Genomic DNA, 22,982 nt, shown 5'->3' with positions numbered 1-22,982 from the left:
TGAAATGCTGAAATGTAGCATTTATTTCAAGAATAAGTTTAGGTTTAATCAAGAGTTTGTAAGTTTGGACCCATCGAGTTTTGAATCAATGTTTTTGTCATCCCGCAGCAGGGGCGTAACCTATAAAGGGGTAACTTTAGATTGGTTTCATACCAATTTCACATTCTCTTGTATCCTTTCCCCCCACTCACAAAAAAAAAGAGGCACAGAAATCGGACCACAATAACCTTCCCTGTGCCATTAAAGTCTGTCAAAGAATATGGTTGCAATAAGAGCACACGCCTACGAGGAGGCACACGAAAGGGCCACGCACACATACATGAGAGCAATCGAATCGCACGCCGTCACTCAAACCACAAAACGCGACAGCACACCATGATGACACAAGTGCCATCTTGTCAACATTCACATTTACATGTGACAGCAATATTTACCCAGGAAATAGAAGCAGAAATGTCATCACGAGTACTTGATTAAAGTCAGAAGACAACGCTGAGAAGCAGCTCGAGGGGCGATTTTTTTTTTTTTTAAAGCATTCAATACACACAGACTACAAGAACAGTGTGTAAGATTTTGCAGGTAAGGCCAGTGGTTCATTGATTGCAAAATCAACTCAACTAGATTGTATTGGTGGTAGAGATGGCAAATAGCGCAAATATGAAGCCAACAACAAAGAAAAAAAAGCGTGGATGTATGGACACTCCTAACCTGCAAAATGATTCCTCCATATAATATCAGCGATAGTCATTGGTGGGCCACCAGCTGGGTGTGGTTTACCTTTGTCATGGTCAGTCCTTATCATATCCATTAAGGAATTCTCCAAAGAGTGCAAGCTAAATGCATCAAAGGGCCGATTCCGGTCCTGCAAGAGAAGAGAGGGGTCAGAGGTTAGTCATCTTATCTCAGCTGGTTATCAAAGTAGAACACAACACCACCACTACTCGACACCATCTTGCCTAAGACTAGCTTGAGATAATAGCTCGATGACTTGTGAGAGAATAAGGAAAGCCCGTCATCCACACAGACGCACAAAATATACAAACACATCCATTTGTTGAAAGTTGAGCAGTGACCCCTGATAAGGGGAGAGCAAGGGTTTCAACTGAATGAGGGTCTCGTACAACTCTCGTGCCCAAATCACAGACCATACTGCCTATAATCACACAGCAGAAACCACGGGAAACGTGCATGTGTTCGCAATTTGCATCGCTGTTCAAATTCTGGTTGGTTCCCTTTGCTTAAGGGCAGAGTCGAAGCCAGATGTTTTCATGTAGCGACACACCACCTTGGTATTGTTGGAGCGTCAAAGCAGGCCAAGACCAGCTGATCTTGTAATCGCAGCAAATATCACAGTCAAGATCATACATTAGCCAACAGAAACTGAGAGAGAGGGAGTATGACTTTAGCAGCTGGGACTGCACAGTGCACATTTCGCTTGGTCTGATCGGAAAAGGTGTGCGCGCACTGCACATACATTTATCATTTCATCTTTACAACTATATGTCACTTGGCAAGTAAAAAGCAAAGGATTTCAAGAGTAGGGACACACATTCCAATCAAGGAGAGATAGTGCCAAGTATGGCGTGATTTGAGAGTGTGCTCTTTCCTCAAACACTCAAGATGTTTCCATATGGTGTGTACGACCATCCTTGGGCTAGTGTCACATAATAGCCATTCCTCCAAAATCATCAAATTAACACTTCTGAACATATCACCTGTGGCATACTCTAGCCAGTTTATTAGGTACACCAACCCACTAACAAAAATGGTTCACTCCTCCAGAGTGAGTCAGTGAGTCACATCATATAAAGCAGGCAGACAGGCATCAAGGCATTCAGTTACTTATCAAACGAATGTTAGAATTGGCAAAAAGTGTGACTTAAGTGACTTTGTGCGTGGTATGATCATCGGTGCCAAGCGCGCTGGTTCCAGTACCACAGAAATGTCCAGCCTCCTGGGCTTTTCACATACGACAGAGTCTAGGGTTTACAGAGAGTGGTGTGACAAACAAAAAACATACAGTCATCAGCAGTCTGGTGGGTAAAAACAGCTCATTGATGGGAGGTCGTGGGGGAACGGCAAGAATCGTGCACGCTAACGGGCGGGCCACAAACAGGCAAATAACAGCACACTACAACAGTGGTGTGCAGAACGGCATCTTGGAAAGCACAACTCATCAGTCCTTGTCACAGATGGGTTATTGCAGCTGACGACCACACTGGGTCCACTCATAGAAGCTAAAAAGAAGACGCGGCTGCAGTTGGCACCAGATCCCAAATACTGGACAATCAAGGAGTGGAAAAACATTGCCTGGTCTAACGAATCCAAGTTCCTGTTGCGTCATGCTAATGGCAGTCAGGATTTGGCGTAAAAGCATATGTCCATGGCCTCATCCATGGCCTCATACCTAATAAACTGACAAATAAGAATATGGTAGGGAAGAACGCGCCAGAAATACATTGAAGCTTGTCACCAAACCTGCCTGACCTTCAGCCAAAGATTAAGCACTCCCTCTGTGTGTGCGTCAGTCCTTCTGGCCAGCTTGACCTGCTACGTCGCCACCCGCTGAACCCACCTTTTGAACACATTCAACTGCTGGGCTGCCTGGGACTCATTTCTAAATATAATACCAATTGGGCAGTGGAATCAAATCATATTCTACTCAATAGCCTACATTCATCTGATCTGAATCCTCAACGTTCACAGCGAGAGGGAGGAGGGTAGGGCATTAGGCAAATCGTTCTGCATGAAGTTCAGCCTATAAAGTTTAGGGCCATTTGATATATATTTGGGCCCAGACTACAGAGTTGATTCAGTGAGATTATTTTGGCCCACTTCCTGGTTCATTGAGGGAGAGACTGATCCAATATGTGTTGATACTTGTGACCTGAGAAGGAGACACATTATAGTAGATCGTATCATAAAATATATTTTTTATTGTAGGCGAGTAAGTCAGCGAGTAAGTGAATGAGTTTAAGAGGGCGTAGGCAAGTGACAGCGTGTGCCTGGTGAATTCGAGTTAGGCCTAGCCCTTGACAGATGTGTCCTGTGAGTCCACTGCCCTAGCCTCGGGGCCACATTGTTTGCCACCAGTGCTATTGTCGTGCATTCAAAAGCGTTATTCCCCCGTCTCTCTGGATCCACAGCACTGCAGCGGCAGATAAAAATCTGCCCACTTGGTACAAACGGTAAACATTTAAAATGCTGAGTTTTTCATTCACCTCCCCTCTTTTTCCATCACCATGCACTCTCCTGATCCTGAACAAAGAGAGTGAAGGGCATCATTCACAGTCAGTGGCTAAAATACCTGGGTTGTGTTCATTAGACACGAAATGGAAGGTAACAGGGAGGGACGACCTGAACTTGTCCTATAAGCAACGCTTGTTTTCGTTATCCATCGCAAAACCTTTTGCAAAGTTCTGCCCTAACGAATAGGACTCTGAGGAGATACCCATTATATACTGCATCTATCAGACCACTCCACCACTGCTTTGATTGTGGTAATACACCAGCATGTGGGATACAGACCATGTTAACATTGCTCCCTATTCTTAAAATTGTCTCCACATCTGGGGCCGGTTGCACCAGTTGGACGTAAAATAAATAAATAAGTGGTCTTAAATGCTAGTTTGGGCCTGGCTACGTCCTGTTGCACCAACCGAAACTAACACAAGTCGTAGCTAAGCCCGGCGTAAGTGACGGCTGCTAGGCAGTGCTCGTTTCTCGTTACAATCCGTTTCCAAAAGTAAATAACGAGATAGCTAGCATATGTCACATTTTCAGAAATAAGGAAAACCATAGAGCTGTATAGCAAACATCGAGAGATTCTGACAGTTAAGTCCAATAGCACTGCAACAAACAGAAGACAAAAAATACAATCTGGAAGCTTTAACGACATAGAACCAAATTATAAACGCAACAATTTCAGTTCATATAAAGGAAATCAAAATCGATTGAAATAAATTAAATTAGTCCGTAATATATAGATTTCACATGACTGGAATACAGATATGCATCAGATACCTTAAAAAAAAGGTAGGGCCATGGATCAGAAAACCAGTCACTATCTGGTGACCACCATTTGCCTCATGCATCGTGACTCCTTCGAATAGAGTTGATCAGGCTTTTGATTGTGGCCTGTGGATTGTTGTCCTGCTTCTCTTCAACAGCTGTGCGAAGTTGCTGGATATTGGCAGGAACTGGAACACTCTGTCGTACACGTCGATCCAGAGCATCCCAAACATAATCAATGGGCGACATGTCTGGTGAGTGTGCAGGCCACGGAGGAACTAGGTCATTTTCAGCATCCAGGAATTGTGTACAGATCCTTGTGACATGGGGCTGTGCATTATCACGCTGAAACATGAGGTGATGGTGGCGGATGAATGGCACAGCAATGGGCCATCTCGTCACGGTATCTGCACACAAATTGACATCGATAAAAATGCAATAGTGCTCCTTGTCCGTAGCTTATGCCTGCCTATACCATAACCCCAACGCCACCATGGGGAACTTCGTTCACGTCAGCGAACCGCTCGCCCACACGACACCCTACACACTGTTTGCCATCTGCCCGGGATTCATCTGTGAAGAGCACACTTCTTCATCGTGCCAGTGGCCATCGAAGGTGAGCATTTGTCCACTGAAGTCGGTTACAACGCAGAACTGCAGTCAAGACCCTGATGAGGACGACGAGCACGCAGAGGAGCTTCTCTGAGACGTTTCTGTCAGTTTGTTCAGGTATTCTTCTGTTGTGCAAACCCAGTTTTATCAGCTGTCTTGGTGGCTGGTCTCACACCATCCCGCAGGTGAAGAAGCTGGATGTGGAGGTCCTGGGCTGGAGTGATTACACGTGGTGTGCGGTTGCGAGGCCAGTTACCAAATTCTCTAAAATGATGTTGGAGGTGGCTTATGGTACAGGAATGAACATTCAATCTCTGGCAACAGTTCTGGTGGACATTCCTTAAGTCAGCATGCCAATTGCACGCTCCCTCAAAACTTGAGACATCTGTGGCATTGTGTTGTGTGACAAAACTGCACATTTTAGATTGGCCTTTATTTGTCCCCAGCACAAGGTGCACCTGTGTAATGATCATGCCGTTTAATCAGCATCGAGATATACCACACCTGTCAGGTGGATGGATTATCTTGGCAAAGGAGAAATGCTCACTAACAGGAATGTAATCAAATTTCTGCACAAATTTGAGAGAAAGGTTTTTTGTGCATATGGAAAATGTCTGGGATCTTTAATTTCAGCTTATGAAACATGGGACCTACACTTTACATGTTGCGGTTATATTTTTGTTCAGTACAATAAAGTAAATGATGAGAATGGGGAGTTTGGCTGCAGATCAGTGGAGAACGTGCGAAAGAAAGGAAAAGAGCTCATGACGAGCATGAAAAGATGTGGTGCCCTGAAAAACCCACCTAGGAGGTCCTGCTTCTAAAATATTGCCTTACAGCAACATAGCTTATACAGTGGGGCAAAAAAGTATTTAGTCAGCCACCAATTGTGCAAGTTCTCCAACTTAAAAAGATGAGAGGCCTGTAATTTTCATCATAGGTACACTTCAACTATGACAGACAAAATGAGAAAAATCCAGAAAAGCACATTGTAGGATTTTTTATGAATTTATTTGCAAATTATGGTGGAAAATAAGTATTTGGTCACCTACAAACAAGCAAGATTTCTGGCTCTCACAGACCTGTAACTTCTTCTTTAAGAGGCTCCTCTGTCCTCCACTCGTTACCTGTATTAAATGGCACCTGTTTGAACTTGTTATCAGTATAAAAGACACCTGTCCACAACCTCAAACAGTCACACTCCAAACTCCACTATGGCCAAGACCAAAGAGCTGTCAAAGGACACCAGAAACAAAATTGTAGACCTGCACCAGGCTGGGAAGACTGAATCTGCAATGGGTAAGCAGCTTGGTTTGAAGAAATCAACTGTGGGAGCAATTATTAGGAAATGGAAAACCACTGATAATCTCCCTCGATCTGGGGCTCCACGCAAGATGATCACAAGAACGGTGAGCAAAAATCCCAGAACCACACTAGGGGGGACCTAGTGAATGACCTGCAGAGAGCTGGGACCAAAGTAACAAAGCCTACCATCAGTAACACACTATGCCACCAGGGACTCAAATCCTGCAGTGCCAGACGTGTCCCCCTGCTTAAGCCAGTACATGTCCAGGCCCGTCTGAAGTTTGCTAGAGAGCATTTGGATGATCCAGAAGAAGATTGGGAGAATGTCACATGGTCAGATGAAACCAAAATATAACTTTTTGGTAAAAACTCAACTCGTCGTGTTTGGAGGACAAAGGATGCTGAGTTGCATCCAAAGAACACCATACCTAATGTGAAGCATGGGGGTGGAAACATCATGCTTTGGGGCTGTTTTTCTGCAAAGGGACCTGGACGACTGATCCGTGTAAAGGAAAGACTGAATGGGGCCATGTTTCGTGAGATTTTGAGTGAAAACCTCCTTCCATCAGCAAGGGCATTGAAGATGAAACGTGGCTGGGTCTTTCAGCATGACAATGATCCCAAACACACCGCCCGGGCAACGAAGGAGTGGCTTCGTAAGAAGCATTTCAAGGTCCTGGAGTGACCTAGCCAGTCTCCAGATCTCAACCCCATAGAAAATCTTTGGAGGGAGTTGAAAGTCCGTGTTGCCCAGCAACAGCCCCAAAACATCACTGCTCTAGAGGTGATCTGCATGGAGGAATGGGCCAAAATACCAGCAACAGTGTGTGAAAACTTACAGAAAACGTTTGACCTCTGTCATTGCCAACAAAGGGTATATAACAAAGTATTGAGAAACTTTTGTTATTGACCAAATACTTATTTTCCACCATAATTTGCAAATAAATTCATTAATCCTACAATGTGATTTTCTGGATTTTTTTTCTCTCATTTTGTCTGTCATAGTTGAAGTGTACCTATGATGAAAATTACAGGCCTCTCTCATCTTTTTAAGTGGGAGAACTTGCACAATTGGTGGCTGACTAAATACTTTTTTGCCCCACTGTATATTTGGCACAGATTCCCCTGCCTTTCATGGGAATGGATGGTGTGGACAGCATGGCATCACCCTGCGCATTCACCCAGCAGAATGACAAAGATGATAAAAAAGCTCAAGAACCACATCCACTAACAGCAGCCTAGTAGTGGCGTTTAATAGCAACAGTACAAACTAAAACCATTCATTTATCATTATCTAACTGCCAAGTGTAGGCTATATGTGCGGGATATTTCAAGGCGCCAATGTTGTCTTTGCCCTTGTTAGGTCCTTCTATTTCTTGTGACCACGGTCTGCATGCAACAAGCTGCCCACTCTCCTATTAAGGCTACTTGTTATAATTTCAATGTTTGTTATGTCTTTTAGACACGGACTCGAGCTGCCTGGACACATCGTTTACAGCCACAACGCAGAGCCAGAGCAGGGTGCATCGGGACAAGACCAGCGAAATGAGATGCAGTTGGCGTTCATAGAGAAGGCAATAGAGAGAGACGGAGACTGAGAAACTGAGAGGAAAAATTTAAAATGTGGAGCTTGAGAAAAATAAATTACAATTGAGAAATTAGGTTCCTTGAGCAGCAACATCAACAGACTATTGCAGAGTGAGGGGGAGTAACATACACTAACTACACTGTAGCCAACAACAATAAATAGTACACCGAATATGCCTATTAGCCTTTGAATTCTTAATAAATAATTACATGTATTTTACAATCATTTTAAGTGTAGTCTTTGCATTTGTAAAGGCTACCAATAAGACTTTCAAAATGTCGAAGGAAAGAAAGGAGGACACGGCTTTTAATCATTACAACATATTTCTTTATAGGTTGGTTATAAAAGTACAAATCAAATTTTATGTGTCACATACACGTGATTAGCAGATGTTAATGTAGCGAAATGGTTGTGCTTCTAGTTCCGATAGATTACTTGTTAGATATTACTGCACTAACAGTTCCCCAACAACTACCTAATACACACAAATCTAAAGGGGTGAATGAGAATATGTACATGCAAGTATATGGAGGGGCGATGGCCGAGCAACATAGGCAAGGTGCAATGATAGTATAGATACACTATATAAACGTGATATGAATAATGTAAGATATGTAAACATTACTAAGGGGCATTATTTAAAGTGATATTGTATAAAGTGACGAGTGATCCATTAATTAAAGTGGCCAGTAATTGGGTCTCAATGTAGGCAGCAGCCGCTCTCCGTCCCAGCTTTGTTGCACCTGTACTGACATCGACCTTCTGGATGGTAGCGGGGTGAACAGGCAGTGGCTCGGGTGGTTGATGTTATTTATGATCCTTTTTGGCCTTTCTGTGACATCGAGTGCTGATGGAGGGCAGGTAGTTGCCCTCAGTGATGTATTGTGCAGACCGCAACACCCTGCGGTTATGGGCGATGCAGTTGCCGTACCAGGCGGTGATACAGCCCGACAGGATGCTCTAAATTGTGCATCTGTACAACCTTGTCAGGGTTTTGGGTGACAAGAAAAAGTTCTTCAGCCTCTTGAGGTTGAAGAGGGGCTGTTGCGCCTTCTTCACACACAGTCTGTGTGGGTAGACCATTTCAGTTTGTCTGTGATGTGTACGCAGAAGATCTTGACGCTTTCCACCTTCTCCACTGCTGTCCCGTTGATGTGGATGGGGGGGGGGGGTGTACTACCTCTGCTTGTTTCCTGAAGTCCACGATCAGCTCCTTTGTTTTGTTTTGTTGATGTTGAGTGAGAGGTTGTTTTCCTGACACAACAGTCCGAGCGTCCTCACCTCCTCCCTGTAGGCTGTCTCGTCATTGTTGGTAACCAAGCCCACTACTGTGTTAATTGAGTTGGAGGCGTGCATGGTCACGCAGTCATGGGTAAACGGGGAGTATAGGAGGGGGCTTAGCACGCACCCTTATGGGGCCCCAGTGTTGAGGGACAGCGAAGTGGAGATGTTGTTTCCTACCTTCATCACCTGGGGGCGGCCTGTCAGAAAGTCCAGGACCCAATTGCACAGGGAGGGGTTGAGTCCTAGGGCCTCCAGCTTGATGATGAGCTTGGAGGGTACTATGGTGTTGAATGCTGAGCTGTAGTCAATGAACACCATTCTTACATAGGTATGTATTCCTATGGTCCAGACATGATAGGGCAGTGTGCAGTGTGATGGTGATTGCTTCTAGGGTGGGTCTAGGGTGTCCAGTAAGGTGGAGGTGATATGATCCTTGACTAGTCTCTCAAAAGCACTTCATGATGACAGAAGTGAGTGCTACGGGGCCGTAGTCATTTACTTCAGTTATCTTTGCCTTCTTGGGTACAGGAACAACAGTAGCCATCTTGAAGCATGTGGGGACAACAGACTGGGATAGGGAACGATTTAATATGTCCGTAAACACACCAGCCAGCTGGTCTGTGCATGCTCTGAGTACACGGCTAGGGATGCCATCTGGGCCAGCAGCCTTGAGGGTTAACACGTTTAAATGTTTTACTCACGTCAGCCACGGAAAAGGAGAGAAGGGGGGGGGGGGGGGGGGTTGCGCAGTCCTTGTTAGCGGGCCGCGACTGTATTATCTTCAAAGCAGGAAAAGAAGGTGTTTAGTTTGGCTGGAAGCGTGACGTCGGTGTCCGTGACGTGGCTGGTTTTCTTTTTGTAGTCTGTGATTTCCTGTAGACCCTGCCACATATGTCTTGTGTCTGAGCCGTTGAACTGACTCCACCTGGTCCCTGTACTGGCATTTCACTTGTTTGATTGCCTTGGAGGGAATAACTACACTGTTTATATTGTAATATTCCCAGACCTCTTCCCATGGTTAAATGCGGTGGATCGCGCTCTGTTTTTTGCAAATGCCGCCATCCATCCACGGTTTCTGGTTAGGGTAGGTTTTAATAGTCGCAGTGGGTACAACATCTCCAATGCACTTCTTTATAAAAACGCACTCACCGAGTCAGCGTATAAGTCGATGTTGTTCTCTGAGGCTGACCAGAACATATTCCAGTCAGCGTGATCAAAACATGAAGCATGGCTTAAAAAAAAATAAAAAAACGGAAAAGTGGTGCATGTGTATGTATTCACCCCCTTCGCTATGAAGCCCCTAAATAAGATATGGTGCAACAAATTACCTTCAGAAGTCAGATGATTAGTTCAATAAAGTCCACCCGTGTGCAATCTGTGTGTCACATGATCTCAGTATATATACACACACTTGTTCTGAAAGGCTCCAGTCTGCAACACCACTAACCAAGGGGCACCACCAAGCAAGCTACACCATGAAGACCAAGGAGCTCCCCAAACAGGTCTGGGACAAAGTTGTGGAGAAGTACAGATCAGGGTTGGGTTATAAATATATATATATATATATATATATATATATATATATATATATATATATATATACACACACACATACACACACAGTGTCTTGCGAAAGTATTCGGCCCCCTTGAACTTTGCGACCTTTTGCCACATTTCAGGCTTCAAACATAAAGATATAAAACTGTATTTTTTTGTGAAGAATCAACAACAAGTGGGACACAATCATGAAGTGGAACGACTTTATTGGATATTTCAAACTTTTTAAACAAATCAAAAACTGAAAAATTGGGCGTGCAAAATTATTCAGCCCCCTTAAGTTAATACTTTGTAGCGCCACCTTTTGCTGCAATTACAGCTGTAAGTCGCTTGGGGTATGTCTCTATCAGTTTTGCACATCGAGAGACTGAATTTTTTTTCCATTCCTCCTTGCAAAACAGCTCGAGCTCAGTGAGGTTGGATGGAGAGCATTTGTGAACAGCAGTTTTCAGTTCTTTCCACAGATTCTCGATTGGATTCAGGTCTGGACTTTGACTTGGCCATTCTAACACCTGAATATGTTTATTTTTGAACCATTCCATTGTAGATTTTGCTTTATGTTTTGGATCATTGTCTTGTTGGAAGACAAATCTCCGCCCCAGTCTCAGGTCTTTTGCAGACTCCATCAGGTTTTCTTCCAGAATGGTCCTGTATTTGGCTCCATCCATCTTCCCATCAATTTTAACCATCTTCCCTGTCCCTGCTGAAGAAAAGCAGGCCCAAACCATGATGCTGCCACCACCATGTTTGACAGTGGGGATGGTGTGTTCAGGGTGATGAACTGTGTTGCTTTTACGCCAAACATAACATTTTGCATTGTTGCCAAAAAGTTCAATTTTGGTTTCATCTGACCAGAGCACCTTCTTCCACATGTTTGGTGTGTCTCCCAGGTGGCTTGTGGCAAACTTTAAACGACACTTTTTATGGATATCTTTAAGAAATGGCTTTCTTCTTGCCACTCTTCCATAAAGGCCAGATTTGTGCAATATACGACTGATTGTTGTCCTATGGACAGAGTCTCCCACCTCAGCTGTAGATCTCTGCAGTTCATCCAGAGTGATCATGGGCCTCTTGGCTGCATCTCTGATCAGTCTTCTCCTTGTATGAGCTGAAAGTTTAGAGGGACGGCCAGGTCTTGGTAGATTTGCAGTGGTCTGATACTCCTTCCATTTCAATATTATCGCTTGCACAGTGCTCCTTGGGATGTTTAAAGCTTGGGAAATCTTTTTGTATCCAAATCCGGCTTTAAACTTCTTCACAGCAGTATCTCGGACCTGCCTGGTGTGTTCCTTGTTCTTCATGATGCTCTCGGCGCTTTTAACGGACCTCTGAGACTATCACAGTGCAGGTGCATTTATACAGAGACTTGATTACACACAGGTGGATTGTATTTATCATCATTAGTCATTTAGGTCAACATTGGATCATTCAGAGATCCTCACTGAACTTCTGGAGAGAGTTTGCTGCACTGAAAGTAAAGGGGCTGAATAATTTTGCACGCCCAATTTTTCAGTTTTTGATTTGTTAAAAAATAAATATCCAATAAATGTCGTTCCACTTCATGATTGTGTCCCACTTGTTGATTCTTCACAAAAAAATACAGTTGTATATCTTTATGTTTGAAGCCTGAAATGTGGCAAAAGGTCGCAAAGTTCAAGGGGGCCGAATACTTTTGCAAGGCACCTTATATATATTTGGATAGTAGGATATCCAATCAAAAACACATTTTGACTAATGGGGAAAATGTGTAAATTGTGTTGATAATCCTCTTAGAAAACCAAATAGTCCAAACCTCAAATCTCTATCAAAATTATCCAGACTAAAAAAGTGCTTACATTTTTTTAATAAAAAACTGGAAAATCGCTGCGCGAGAATTAAGGCTACCTGACAGGCTTACCATTGAACTCATCTTTCTTCCTAAATCCGGAAGACATAAAACAATATAGAAATGAGAGATATCAATTGTAAGACATTTTAGCATATACTGTTCATATTAAATGCAAAGTTCCTGTTCTTTTTCAAAGCCTTTTACATTTAATTCCTCTCGTGTCAGAATTTTGGGGGATATTCGCGACCCACGATAACAATTTGGAAGACGACCACGAAATGTAAAATCCTCAAAAGTGCTTTGTGCTTATTATCAGATGTATTAGGTTACAAAATAAAACTTTTTAAAATATAATTTGATATGTTAGAGAAAGACCCCACTGAACGATTCAGAACATGAATAATCCTATTTGTCTTGTTAAAATGCATTTTATAACATAAGGAACCCTATATATAATCTTTTGAGTGTGCATAGTCTATGTAAGATTGGGTCAGTACAGATAGCCTGGATAACAGCAGTCATACGGCTATTTATCAGTCTTATGGCTTGGGTGTAGAAGCTGTTTCGGAGCCTGTTAGACCGAGAAATTCGGTACCGTTTGCCAGAAGGTAGCAGACTATGGATGGCTGGAGTCTGACAATTTTTTGGGGCTTTCCTCCGACTCTGCCTGATTTACACTGCATATAAAAGATTAAGAACACCTGCTTGTTCCATGATAGCTTTCACCTGATTAGTCTATGATCCGTTATTCAGGGCCAGTCCTTGCAGTTCTACCTCCATACGAGAGACCAACAAATGCCCCCCCCGCAAAACTAGAATAGTCCCAGTAAACAAAAAGCTTGAAGTTAGGTTAAATGTAGGTTCTGAATTGAATGTGAAAAGGTATTATCCATACATTTAAAATATACATTTCCCAGAACGTTGAAAAAGCATATTTTCTGTACGTAAAAAAAAGGCTAATTTCCAATTTTGAATGAAAGTTATGATGTATTTTCAGAATGTTGGGCTCCCGAGTGGCGCAGGGTCAAAGGCACCGCATCTCAGTGCAAGAGACGTCACTACAGTCCCTGTTTCGATTCCAGACTGTATCACATCCGGCCGTGATTGTCCCATAGGACGGCGCACAATTGGCCCAGTGTCGTCCGGTTTGGCCGGGTTAGGCCATCATTGTAAATAAAAATGTGTTCTTAACTGACTTGCCTAGTTAAATAAAAGGTTACATCAAAAATAATTTATTTTATTTATTATGTATTTTCCAGATGTTGAAATCAGGCAAATTTTTGCTTCTGAATGAAAGTTGAAAATAAGTATATTTATAGAAGTCTGGACCAAATCTGACGTCAATGATTGGTTCAGATTTGGGCGGGACCAAAAACTCATGTCCGTGGATGTCGAAATCAAGGCCGGTCTGGAACTGCACCAAAAAAAGACGTCCAAAAGGCGTCAGCGTCAGTCTGTACTTACTGAGGTGTAGCCTACAGTGTTGCTGGAAATCTTATTTTATGAATGCCCATCTATGTGGTAAGTCTACTGTTCGTAAAACACCAAAAAACAACATCCGGACAGGACCAATTAAAGATGACTCAACTTTATCAGGAGTTGTCGCGAGCCCATTTGCAGCATGTTTACACAGCGACAAATGCAGAAGCATTTTATTTTTCACTATGTCCAAATTTTTTAACAGATACAAACTACTGATCATGCCAATGGGGTGTAACTCCTGGTCAACAGATGGTTGATGGCCTAATCCTGTCTAATGAGACGGCCGGCCGTGCCCTTATTGATGTCACTTGTTAAATCCACTTCAATCAGTGTAGGTGAAGGCGAGGAGACATGTTACAGGATTTTTAAGCCTTGAGACTATTGAGACATGGATTGTGTGTGTGTGCCATTCATGGCCAAGACAAAAGATTTAAAGTGCCTTTGAAGGCGCACCGGTTTGTGTCAAACTGCAACACTGCTGGGTTTGTCACGCTCAACAGTTTCCCATCTGTATCAAGAATAATCCACCACCCAAAGGACATCCAGCCAACCTGACGACTATTGGAAGCATTGGTGTCTACATGGGCCATCACTTTGTAAAGTCCATGCCCGGCGAATTAAGGCTGTTCTGAGGGCAGAGGGGTGCATGAATATACAGCACTGTATACAGCCGGGGGGGGGGGGGGTTCAGCCGTGATGATTAAGGATGAGAACTCTTGGTAGATAAATGTCTGCAGCAAAAATGTAAATAGTGTGATTTCCTGATAGTTGCTGGTTGAAAAGTCAATCTACACAGGACCTTCTAATCAGCAGGTTTGCATGAGCGGGAGTTGCGGCAAATCTACAGTTGGGTACTTAAATTTATGCCGAGACGCTATTTTATATTGATATAAAACAGCATCATTGGGCCTTTAACAGGTTTGTGAGACAGACATAGATTTTTGCAATCAACTGAGGGAGAGGCTCTGCCTTTGAAACACTGTCCAAAAAGGATATGGTTTGTCCATACAGTGCACAGAGAGATCTAAGAGTCTTAGAGAGATCTAAGAGTCAATTGAAGCACCCCTGCGTCAATCTATGTAACTTAATACAAAAATCCCAATCAAAATCCTTCAGTTTAAGCTAGAGATATCGGCGTAATCCACCGCATCTGCCTATGTCAGCCTTCCGCATCTATGGTGGAAGCTGGCTGAGCTACAGTGGTGTGTCAGACCATGAGACATCTCAAAAATCTTTCTTCTCACGAAAACGTCTGAAGTGTCTGAACGGTTTGGCCTACAACCTATGACCACTTTCCGGAAAGGGTAGACTCATGAACACGATGTTGTTCTCCGTTTTTTCTCTGCGATCCCCAAAAGTGTCACGGGACTCGTCTGAAGTCGATAACGCTGATATGTCAACTTGTCTGCGTCCAAACCGTTTAAGCTACAAACTAATATGACGCCACTATTTTCACGACTGTCCTTTTTTTCCAATTTATGTATGTGTTATTCAATGCGTTTCTATGGGCTATAGTATTAAAGGCCAAATTCTATATTTAACAACCTTTTGTTTTTATACCTAAGGGGTCCTAAAATTCAAAATGGATAAATGATCCATGGTATGACAATCTTAAAACAATTCCATATGTTAACTTACAACCCAATGTCAAGTTGACTCATTTCAAATGAAGGTGTCTTCTGAGATGCTCATGGACATGTTAAGTTGAATTCCACACATTCCTGACCTTTTATCCAGCAGCTAACAACAGTTGGGTATGAGCACATGCCAGCACAACCAGGACTCACCCTGCATTCATGTCACATACTGTATATGGGAAAGAGATTAAGAATGGCAGGTAGACTTGATCTGGCACACAGCATCAAATAAAATACTAAATATTAATCACATGCTTTGTAAACAACAGGTGTGTACTAACAGTGAAACGCTTGCTTACGGGCCCTTCCCAACAACGCAGAGAAAAACATAAAAAATAAAATGAGTAATAAATACACAACGAGTAACAATAACTTGGCTATATACACGGGGTACCGGTAATGAGTCGATGTGCAGGGGTTTGAGATAATTGAGGTAAATATGTACAGTTGAAGTCAGAAGTTTCCTTACGTCTTAGCCAAATACATTTAAACTCAGCTTTTCACAATTCCTGACATTTAATCCTAGCAAAAATGCACTGTTTTATGTCAGTTAGATTCACCACATTATTTTAAGAATGTGGAATGTCAGAATAATAGTAGAGAGAATGATTAATTTCAGCTTTTATTTCTTTCATCACCTTCCCAGTGGGTCAGACGTTTACATACACTCAATTAGTATTTGGTAGCATTGCCTTAAAATTGTTTAACTTTTGTCAAACGTTTTGGGTAGCCTTCCACAGTAATTTGGGTGAATTTTGGCCCATTCCTCCTGACAGAGCTGGTGTAACTGAGTCAGGTTTGTAGGCCTCCTTGCTCGCACATGCCTTTTCAGTTCTGCCCACAAATTTTCTATAGATTGAGGTCAGGGCTTTGTGATGGCCATTCTAATACCTTGACTTTGTTGTCCCACAACTTTGGAAGTATTCTTGGGGTCATTGTCCATTTGGAAGACGCATTTGCGACCAAGCTTTAACTTCCTGACTGATGTCTTGAGATGTTGATTCAATATATCCACATAATTTTCTTTCCTCATCTATTTTGTGAAGTGCACCAGACCCTCCTGCAGCAAAGCACCCACACAACATGATGCTATGCTTCACGGTTGGGATGGGGTTCTTCATCTTGCAAGCATCCCCCCTTTTCCCCCCAAACACAACGATGGTCATTATGGCCAAACAGTTCTATTTCTGTTTCATCAGACCAGAGGACATTTCTCCAAAAAGTACGATCTTTGTCCCCATGTGCAGTTGCAAACCGTAGTCTGGCTTTTTTTACGGCTGTTTTGGAGCAGTGGCTTCTTCCTTGCTGAGCGGCCTTCCAAGTTATGTCGATATAGGACAAGTTTTACTGTGGATATAGATGCTTTTGTACCGGTGTCCTCCAGCATCTTCACAAGGCCCTTTGCTGTTGTTCTGGTATTGATTTGCACTTTTCGCACCAAAGTACATTGATGCGAAAACATCATGGTCCCATGGTGTTTATACTTGAGTACTATTGTATTGTACAGATAAACGTGATACCTTCAGGCGTTGGGAAATTGCTCCAAAGGATGAACCAGACTTGTGGAGGTCTACAATCTTTTTTCCTGAGGTCTTGGCTGATTATTTTGATTTTCCTATGATGTCAAGCAAAGAGACACCGAGTTTGAAGGTAGGCCTTGAAATACATGCACAGGTTCACCTCCAATTGACTCAAATGATGTCAATTAGCCAATCAGAAGCTTCTAAAGCTATGACATTATTTTCTGGAATTTTCCAAGCTGTTTAAAGGCACAGTCATCTTAGTGTATGTAAACTTCTGACCCACTGGAATTGTGATACAGTAAGTGAAATAATCTGCCTGTAAACAATTGTTGGAAAAATGACTTGTGTCATGCACAAAGTAGATGTCCTAACCGCCTTACCAAAACGATAGCTTGTTAACAAGTAATTTGTGGAGTGGTGGAAAAACGAGTTTTCATGACTCCATCCTAAGTGCATGTAAACTTCCGACTTCAACTGTCCATGTCGGGATAAAGCGACTAGGCGACACAATAGATAATAAAACAGTAGAAGCAGCGTATCAGATGAGTGCAAAGAGGGTCAATGCAGATAGTCCGGGGTAGCTATTTGGTTAACTATTTAGTGAGTAGATTAACTCGGTGAGTAGATTCACCTATTTCTGAGGTTGGAGCATGTTCAAAGCAGACTGTACAATACACATTTACTATATCCGACACAATATTGGAGAACAAACTAGTAATGAGAGATGACTCCATTGTGTGATCGCATCTGCTAGTAATTGTGAATATTCTTCTGACACGGAATCTGTAAATGAGAGCGCCTAGGCCCTAGGCTGTCACAACTTCAAATGTTTTCACTGAAAAATACTTTCCAATAACTGGTTGTCTGTGAGTCCTATTTTGGACATTGGGTAGTTGCAATGCTTGAGTCACTCACTATCTGTTCAGGGTGTTGGAGACAAAGGGGCTTCACAGAACACAAAGTACTATATGGGAAAACTGTGCTGCAATGAGTTTAAAAGAAATGAAGTCTGCATTGTTAGCAGTGACAGCAATGCTGCGTTGCTTGTAGGTTTTGTGGTAAGTCTTGTGCTAACTAACATAAGTCCCCACTCACAAACCATCAGTCACAATAAGCAGGAACAAAAATGGTATAGGTATCGGTGTAAAGTACTACAAGGCCTATATATATATATATCTCCATTAAACAATGCCTTTGTCTCTGCTTTTGAACAAGGAGATATATCGGGCCCAAGTGATAGCCTAAAAAGAATGGGAAGATGGAATAGCATTTAATTGGTTTGTGTCTGAGGAAGCCGTAGACATCTGATAAGGCTGCGCTGAGACAGCACCGATCACTGACTAACAGCACACATGACTCCTAGGTTATCTCCACTGCAGTGCTAGCAAACTAGGCATGGAAAATGTGAATCTTACATTCTATAGTAAAATACTTGCTTGAAATAATTCAGTTAATGCCTCAAAAAGGCACCTTACCCTTTTCAGCTTTGGCCTAGCTAAAATACCCTACAATTACTTTTTTTTTTGACATAGGTTGCCTACAATTAAATATTCTATAGAGTCACAATTTACTGACCAGACACGGTTCATTACTTGGTTGTCAAGCGGCTGAAGCCTATTGCAATTCTTTCATTTCTGTCTACAGGCTTTCAAAAATAACTAGGACTGAAAATAATTAACTACTTGTCCAAATATTATAATTGAAGTCATGTGATACTGTCACGGCACATTAGGCTATAGTGACATCAAAGTAAAGAGTTTACGCAGTCAGAACATAATTCATTTACAAACTAGTAAAACAGGGGAGGGTGAACTGATATAGGAGAGTTGCAACAATGTTTCAAATGTCACTTTGTTACAACATAATTATGACTAATAACTTATAGCGAAGCGGATACTTTCATAATAATTTGGTTACAAAGTACTCCATCATCATATGACAGCAGCACGCAGCTCAGCAGTGTGTCGAAGACCCACCACACACTAGACTAAAAATAGCCAATCACATACGAGCAGTTTGCCCTTTAAGCGCCATTACAAAATACATACATTCATTTTCCTCAATAATTGCAATGATTTTCACAAGGATAGTGTAGGATGTGACCTCCAGAGCCGTTTTTCAATGTAGTCAGTCCACCAATGGAGAATAAGACATGATGCATAGCCTGCATAACAACCTTATTATTAGGTCATAATAGCATAATCAATATTATGACTTCATAATTCATTAATCACTACTCAACAATCCATTGTGACACTTCTTAAAATTAAACATTGTCATAATTAAGAGTTACAATGTTTTAATGATCTGAACAGGTGCCCGTATGGGTTGCAGGAGACTAAAATATATGTATTTCCTCTTTTTCTTGAACCATTTACATGAAGAATATTCAACATAGCTTAATGTTCAACACAGCCCGTACATTTTTATTTTATTAGTTCACCTTTATTTAACCAGGTAGGCTAGTTGAGAACCAGTTCTCATTTGCAACTGCGATATTATTTGGTAGAATGCTTGAAACCGTAGGCTATAGACCTAGTTTGTTGACAGAGATGGAGAACTGTTAGTCTATAGCTATGGTTATTGCAACAAATGGTTACATTTCTTGCATATTTTGCCAGCTCACTCTGGGAGTATACATACTTCTGCAGTGTAAGATGCTCTCTCTCGCTCTCATGATGTGGACATGAAGACATTACCATAATCATCTTCTAACACACTTGCGTTTAATTGAAAATGAAAATCTTTCAAATTGTATTAAAAGGTTAGGCTACTTATTATACATCCAAACATACCTGAAAAGGCATCATATTGTTGCTGTTGTCCGTCCTAAAGGCGTTGTCCTCCATCCAAGATTTCGGGGTGAGGGGACCAGCTCTCGGGAATTTTGGGGGTGCTATAACATTGCTGGAATATGGCTTTTTCATCGGGGAGATGGGGTTCATGGAAGACGGCACCCCTACACCGACCCCCACGCCAACCCCGACTCCTACAGCTCTCCGCGGGTCCCTGCCTGCCTGGAGACCGCTCCAAGGATTGGAGGCTGTGCTCCAAGCGGTATTCTGGTGATTATTCCAACCCGAAGATGAGGCAGGTGAAGAAGCCTTGCTATTCATGACAGACTGGTGACTGTATGCGTTCCTCTGTGGAAAAGGACCTTGGTTGGGGCTAACAGGGGATCTCCGTTGCTGCGGCGGTGGCTGCTGCTGCTGCTGCTGGGCTTGCTGCTGAGACTGTGCCAAGCCAAGCTGAGGTGAGAAATTGCCTCCAAATACCGGATTGACGTGATGGGGGAAGTTCTGGAAAAGCATTGTTCCGTTCACCGAGGGTATTCCTTGAAAAAAATTGTCATCCACGGTGTTTGTGGTTCCAGTGGACCAAGTGCTACCAAATGAGGGGGACAGGGTGTCACCGGTTTCCTGCGGCTGATGAAAATTTAAACCCGGCAGGATTGGAGACTCCATCAGCACTTTCTCTTTGTTGAGAGCTGAAGCTGCTTGGTTGCTCACACTCGATGGGCTCTCCTCTGATGTAGTGGGTTCCGAGGGGGTCGGGGTGGAGGGAGGTTCTACAGTTGGATCTTGCTGCTGATGAGGTTGGGCTTTGTTTTTGTCCATCAGTAAATCATCCTGCATGGTTTGCTGAGCTGAAACGGGGAAAACAGAGACGAGTTATTATTGAGAATGTCATAGACTAGGCTCGCAGGGTTGTTATGATATTTTACAGAACTCAAGAGTGTATTTCTTCTGCTGCAAGCCAATTGCAATGCGAATTCGTGATCACCCATTCAGCAAACAAAATCGAAGACTACCGATGTGACACAATAAAGTGCACTAAAGCAAGAGATTCAATAGTTTCACCCTTTCGGACGCCAGCGCTCCACTCAGATGTAGGCTGTGCGGGAAATACACGTGGAGGATACCGACATTCACCAATATTCGCCACGTATCGTTTTCCTTTCCTTCACCCAGCAACTCCGAACTACAATGTGAAACTGATTCTTGTTCCTGTTTTTTTTCTCACGAGAACCACCCCTGAATTAATTTGCATACGTCAATAAATACAGCTGCTGCGTCCTTCAAAAAAGGTTAAAGAGACACGCCACCTTGACCAACCCACTTCATAGAAAACTGAATAGAGATAGCTATTTCGTATGGAACGAGCAAGACACTTCTCCTTAAGTTTCTGCGTCAATGATTGCTGCAGTAGCTATAGATATGACGCACTTATAGGCGACTATTTTTGTATGACATCAGCCTAGTAGGCTGGACATGTTCTACATTTTAGGTGACTTGACAGAACGGCTTGCTACATAGGGAGGCTAATAGCTTCACCCTACAAGCATGAACGTTATAAAGATTACGATTAGCGGCAGATTAAATTATTGCATTATTACTTGGTCAATTTGCCTGTCTCCTTTTTATTTGCTCCTTTTCTGAGCAAATGGGTGCTAAAACAGAGGCCACGCCTATCTGCATATCTACGTTTGGAAAAGCCTAAGACCCTTTTCATACTATGACAGATTCTCTTCAGGTTTCGAGAGAATACCCTTGGCTATGTATTTCGCCTCTTCTTTCATGCATGTCTGCGTTTATGTTCCGTCGGCATTGATAAAACAAAAATATTTATAATGTATAGCCTGCTATATTGCATTTGGTTTTCCTAATAGTGTATGGTCTATCATACACTATACGTTTACTCTGGGCGTCCCGTTTGCATCATTATAAACATAATTAGGTCTTTCGCTGATCAATTGAGAACAGTATCAATTTACTCATATCAAAACCATTCTGACTGCCGTGTACAGTCACACTTGAATGAGAGCTATGAGATTGCATGGTTTTGTCCATTTTAAGTATGAATCATTAGAGATAACAACTGTGGCCTATAATAAAGCCACATATGGTGGAATTTAGAAGGTATTCGGGAATAGTCTAAAACGACTCACACACGCAGTAGGCTGTCAAATTTAGGTTGAGCACATTATTTTAATTCTCAGACTTCCTGAATATTTCTAAGAGGTGTGAGGTAGACTTATCGCAGCAAAATATATGCAAAATATTGCACAGCATTCTGGACACCCATTTAGTCCTTGTTTTCTCCTCGACGCATAAACGTTGCCAATTCAAGGTCATCAAGTAGCCTAATCAATATAGGTGCAGTTTACCAGCCTAAAAGAAAAGCAATACACCAAATCTGACTATCTAAAAGTCGTATTTTTCCTACGCGTTGGTTATACAAGATAGTCAATACATTCACAAGCGGGCTATTAATACATTCATATCCACCAGCACCTAATCTACAACTGTACAGATACCACCAAACAAACACGACAACAACCGCATGCACACCCTTGTCGGTTTTTGTTTCACATGACATTAAATTTACCTTAATCGTTCACCTTTTGGGACTGTAAATATGGCTATTTCTGTTTGCCTCGTCTGGGTTTAGATATGACAAATGAGCTACCCTTGCGCGGAGGTAGTCAGTAGTTGCTTCAACAGCTGATTGACTGAAGCGCATGGATGATGCAGAGGCTTCAGGGAAATGTAGTTTCATAGTTTTAGTGTACTCCTCCAGAATGCAAAGTTTGGTCGAAAATAAAACAATCATTTTGGTAATCTTTTATTTTAAATGTAGACCTATGCATTTTTTTGTTGCATAAAAGTAGTCTAGTATTTAACGAGGACATCTATTTAATGACAATTAATGATGGGGTTTCAAAATGTCAATTTTTCTGCAACAATATAGTCTGATTGGATCATCATTAGACGAGGCTGCTTTTCCTCACCAAACCACAGACCCATGTAATTATGAAAAATTGTACCCAGACGACACTTGCCCAATATCTTCCATGACTGCAAAGCCCTTGTTGCAACATTTTAACAGAGAAAATGTCGCCAATAGAGATACAATTTAGCCAATAAATGCGATGCACTCAGTGGCATGCACTCATACGCTTCGTATGGCCTGAAACGCTACTGACAGCTAGGTATAATATATGCAGCCTACCGCAATATGAAGTATTCTGTAGCCATATGTGTATCTTCATGATGCTAGTCTGCCCAAGTAGCCGTAGTGCCTCTTAGGTCCGTTATACAAGTTAGAGCATTAATTTGATAATTCTTTGGCCACAGGAAGGAGAAAAAAAATGT

At 42.3% G+C, this 22,982-nt stretch overlaps 1 protein-coding gene across 8 annotated transcripts in view; it reads right to left on the bottom strand.

Moving 5' to 3' along the window:
- cpeb3 (cytoplasmic polyadenylation element binding protein 3) overlaps positions 1 to 22,956 on the bottom strand; it is a 60,252-nt gene extending 37,296 nt beyond the window's left edge. For 2 of the 8 annotated variants that reach the window (XM_021580234.3, XM_021580236.3), the window contains exons 1-3: positions 22,840 to 22,956; positions 19,623 to 20,473; positions 778 to 862 (exon numbers count right to left, since the gene is read on the bottom strand). In XM_021580234.3, the coding sequence (XP_021435909.3) occupies positions 778 to 862; positions 19,623 to 20,473; positions 22,840 to 22,879 (976 nt within the window). In that variant the 5' untranslated portion in view covers positions 22,880 to 22,956. Of the gene's footprint in view, positions 1 to 777; positions 863 to 19,622; positions 20,474 to 20,687; positions 21,047 to 22,215; positions 22,351 to 22,839 lie in introns of those variants that run through there. The other 6 variants (XM_090216651.1, XM_090216654.1, XM_090216653.1 and 3 more) reach the window with 3 other exon arrangements.
- Positions 22,957 to 22,982: the final 26 nt, after the last annotated feature.

The sequence above is a fragment of the Oncorhynchus mykiss genome, chromosome 23 (assembly GCF_057628025.1).
Source record: "Oncorhynchus mykiss isolate SJ-2025 chromosome 23, ASM5762802v1, whole genome shotgun sequence".
Taxonomy (NCBI): domain Eukaryota; kingdom Metazoa; phylum Chordata; class Actinopteri; order Salmoniformes; family Salmonidae; genus Oncorhynchus; species Oncorhynchus mykiss.
This window is presented reverse-complemented; position numbering and strand designations above follow the sequence as displayed.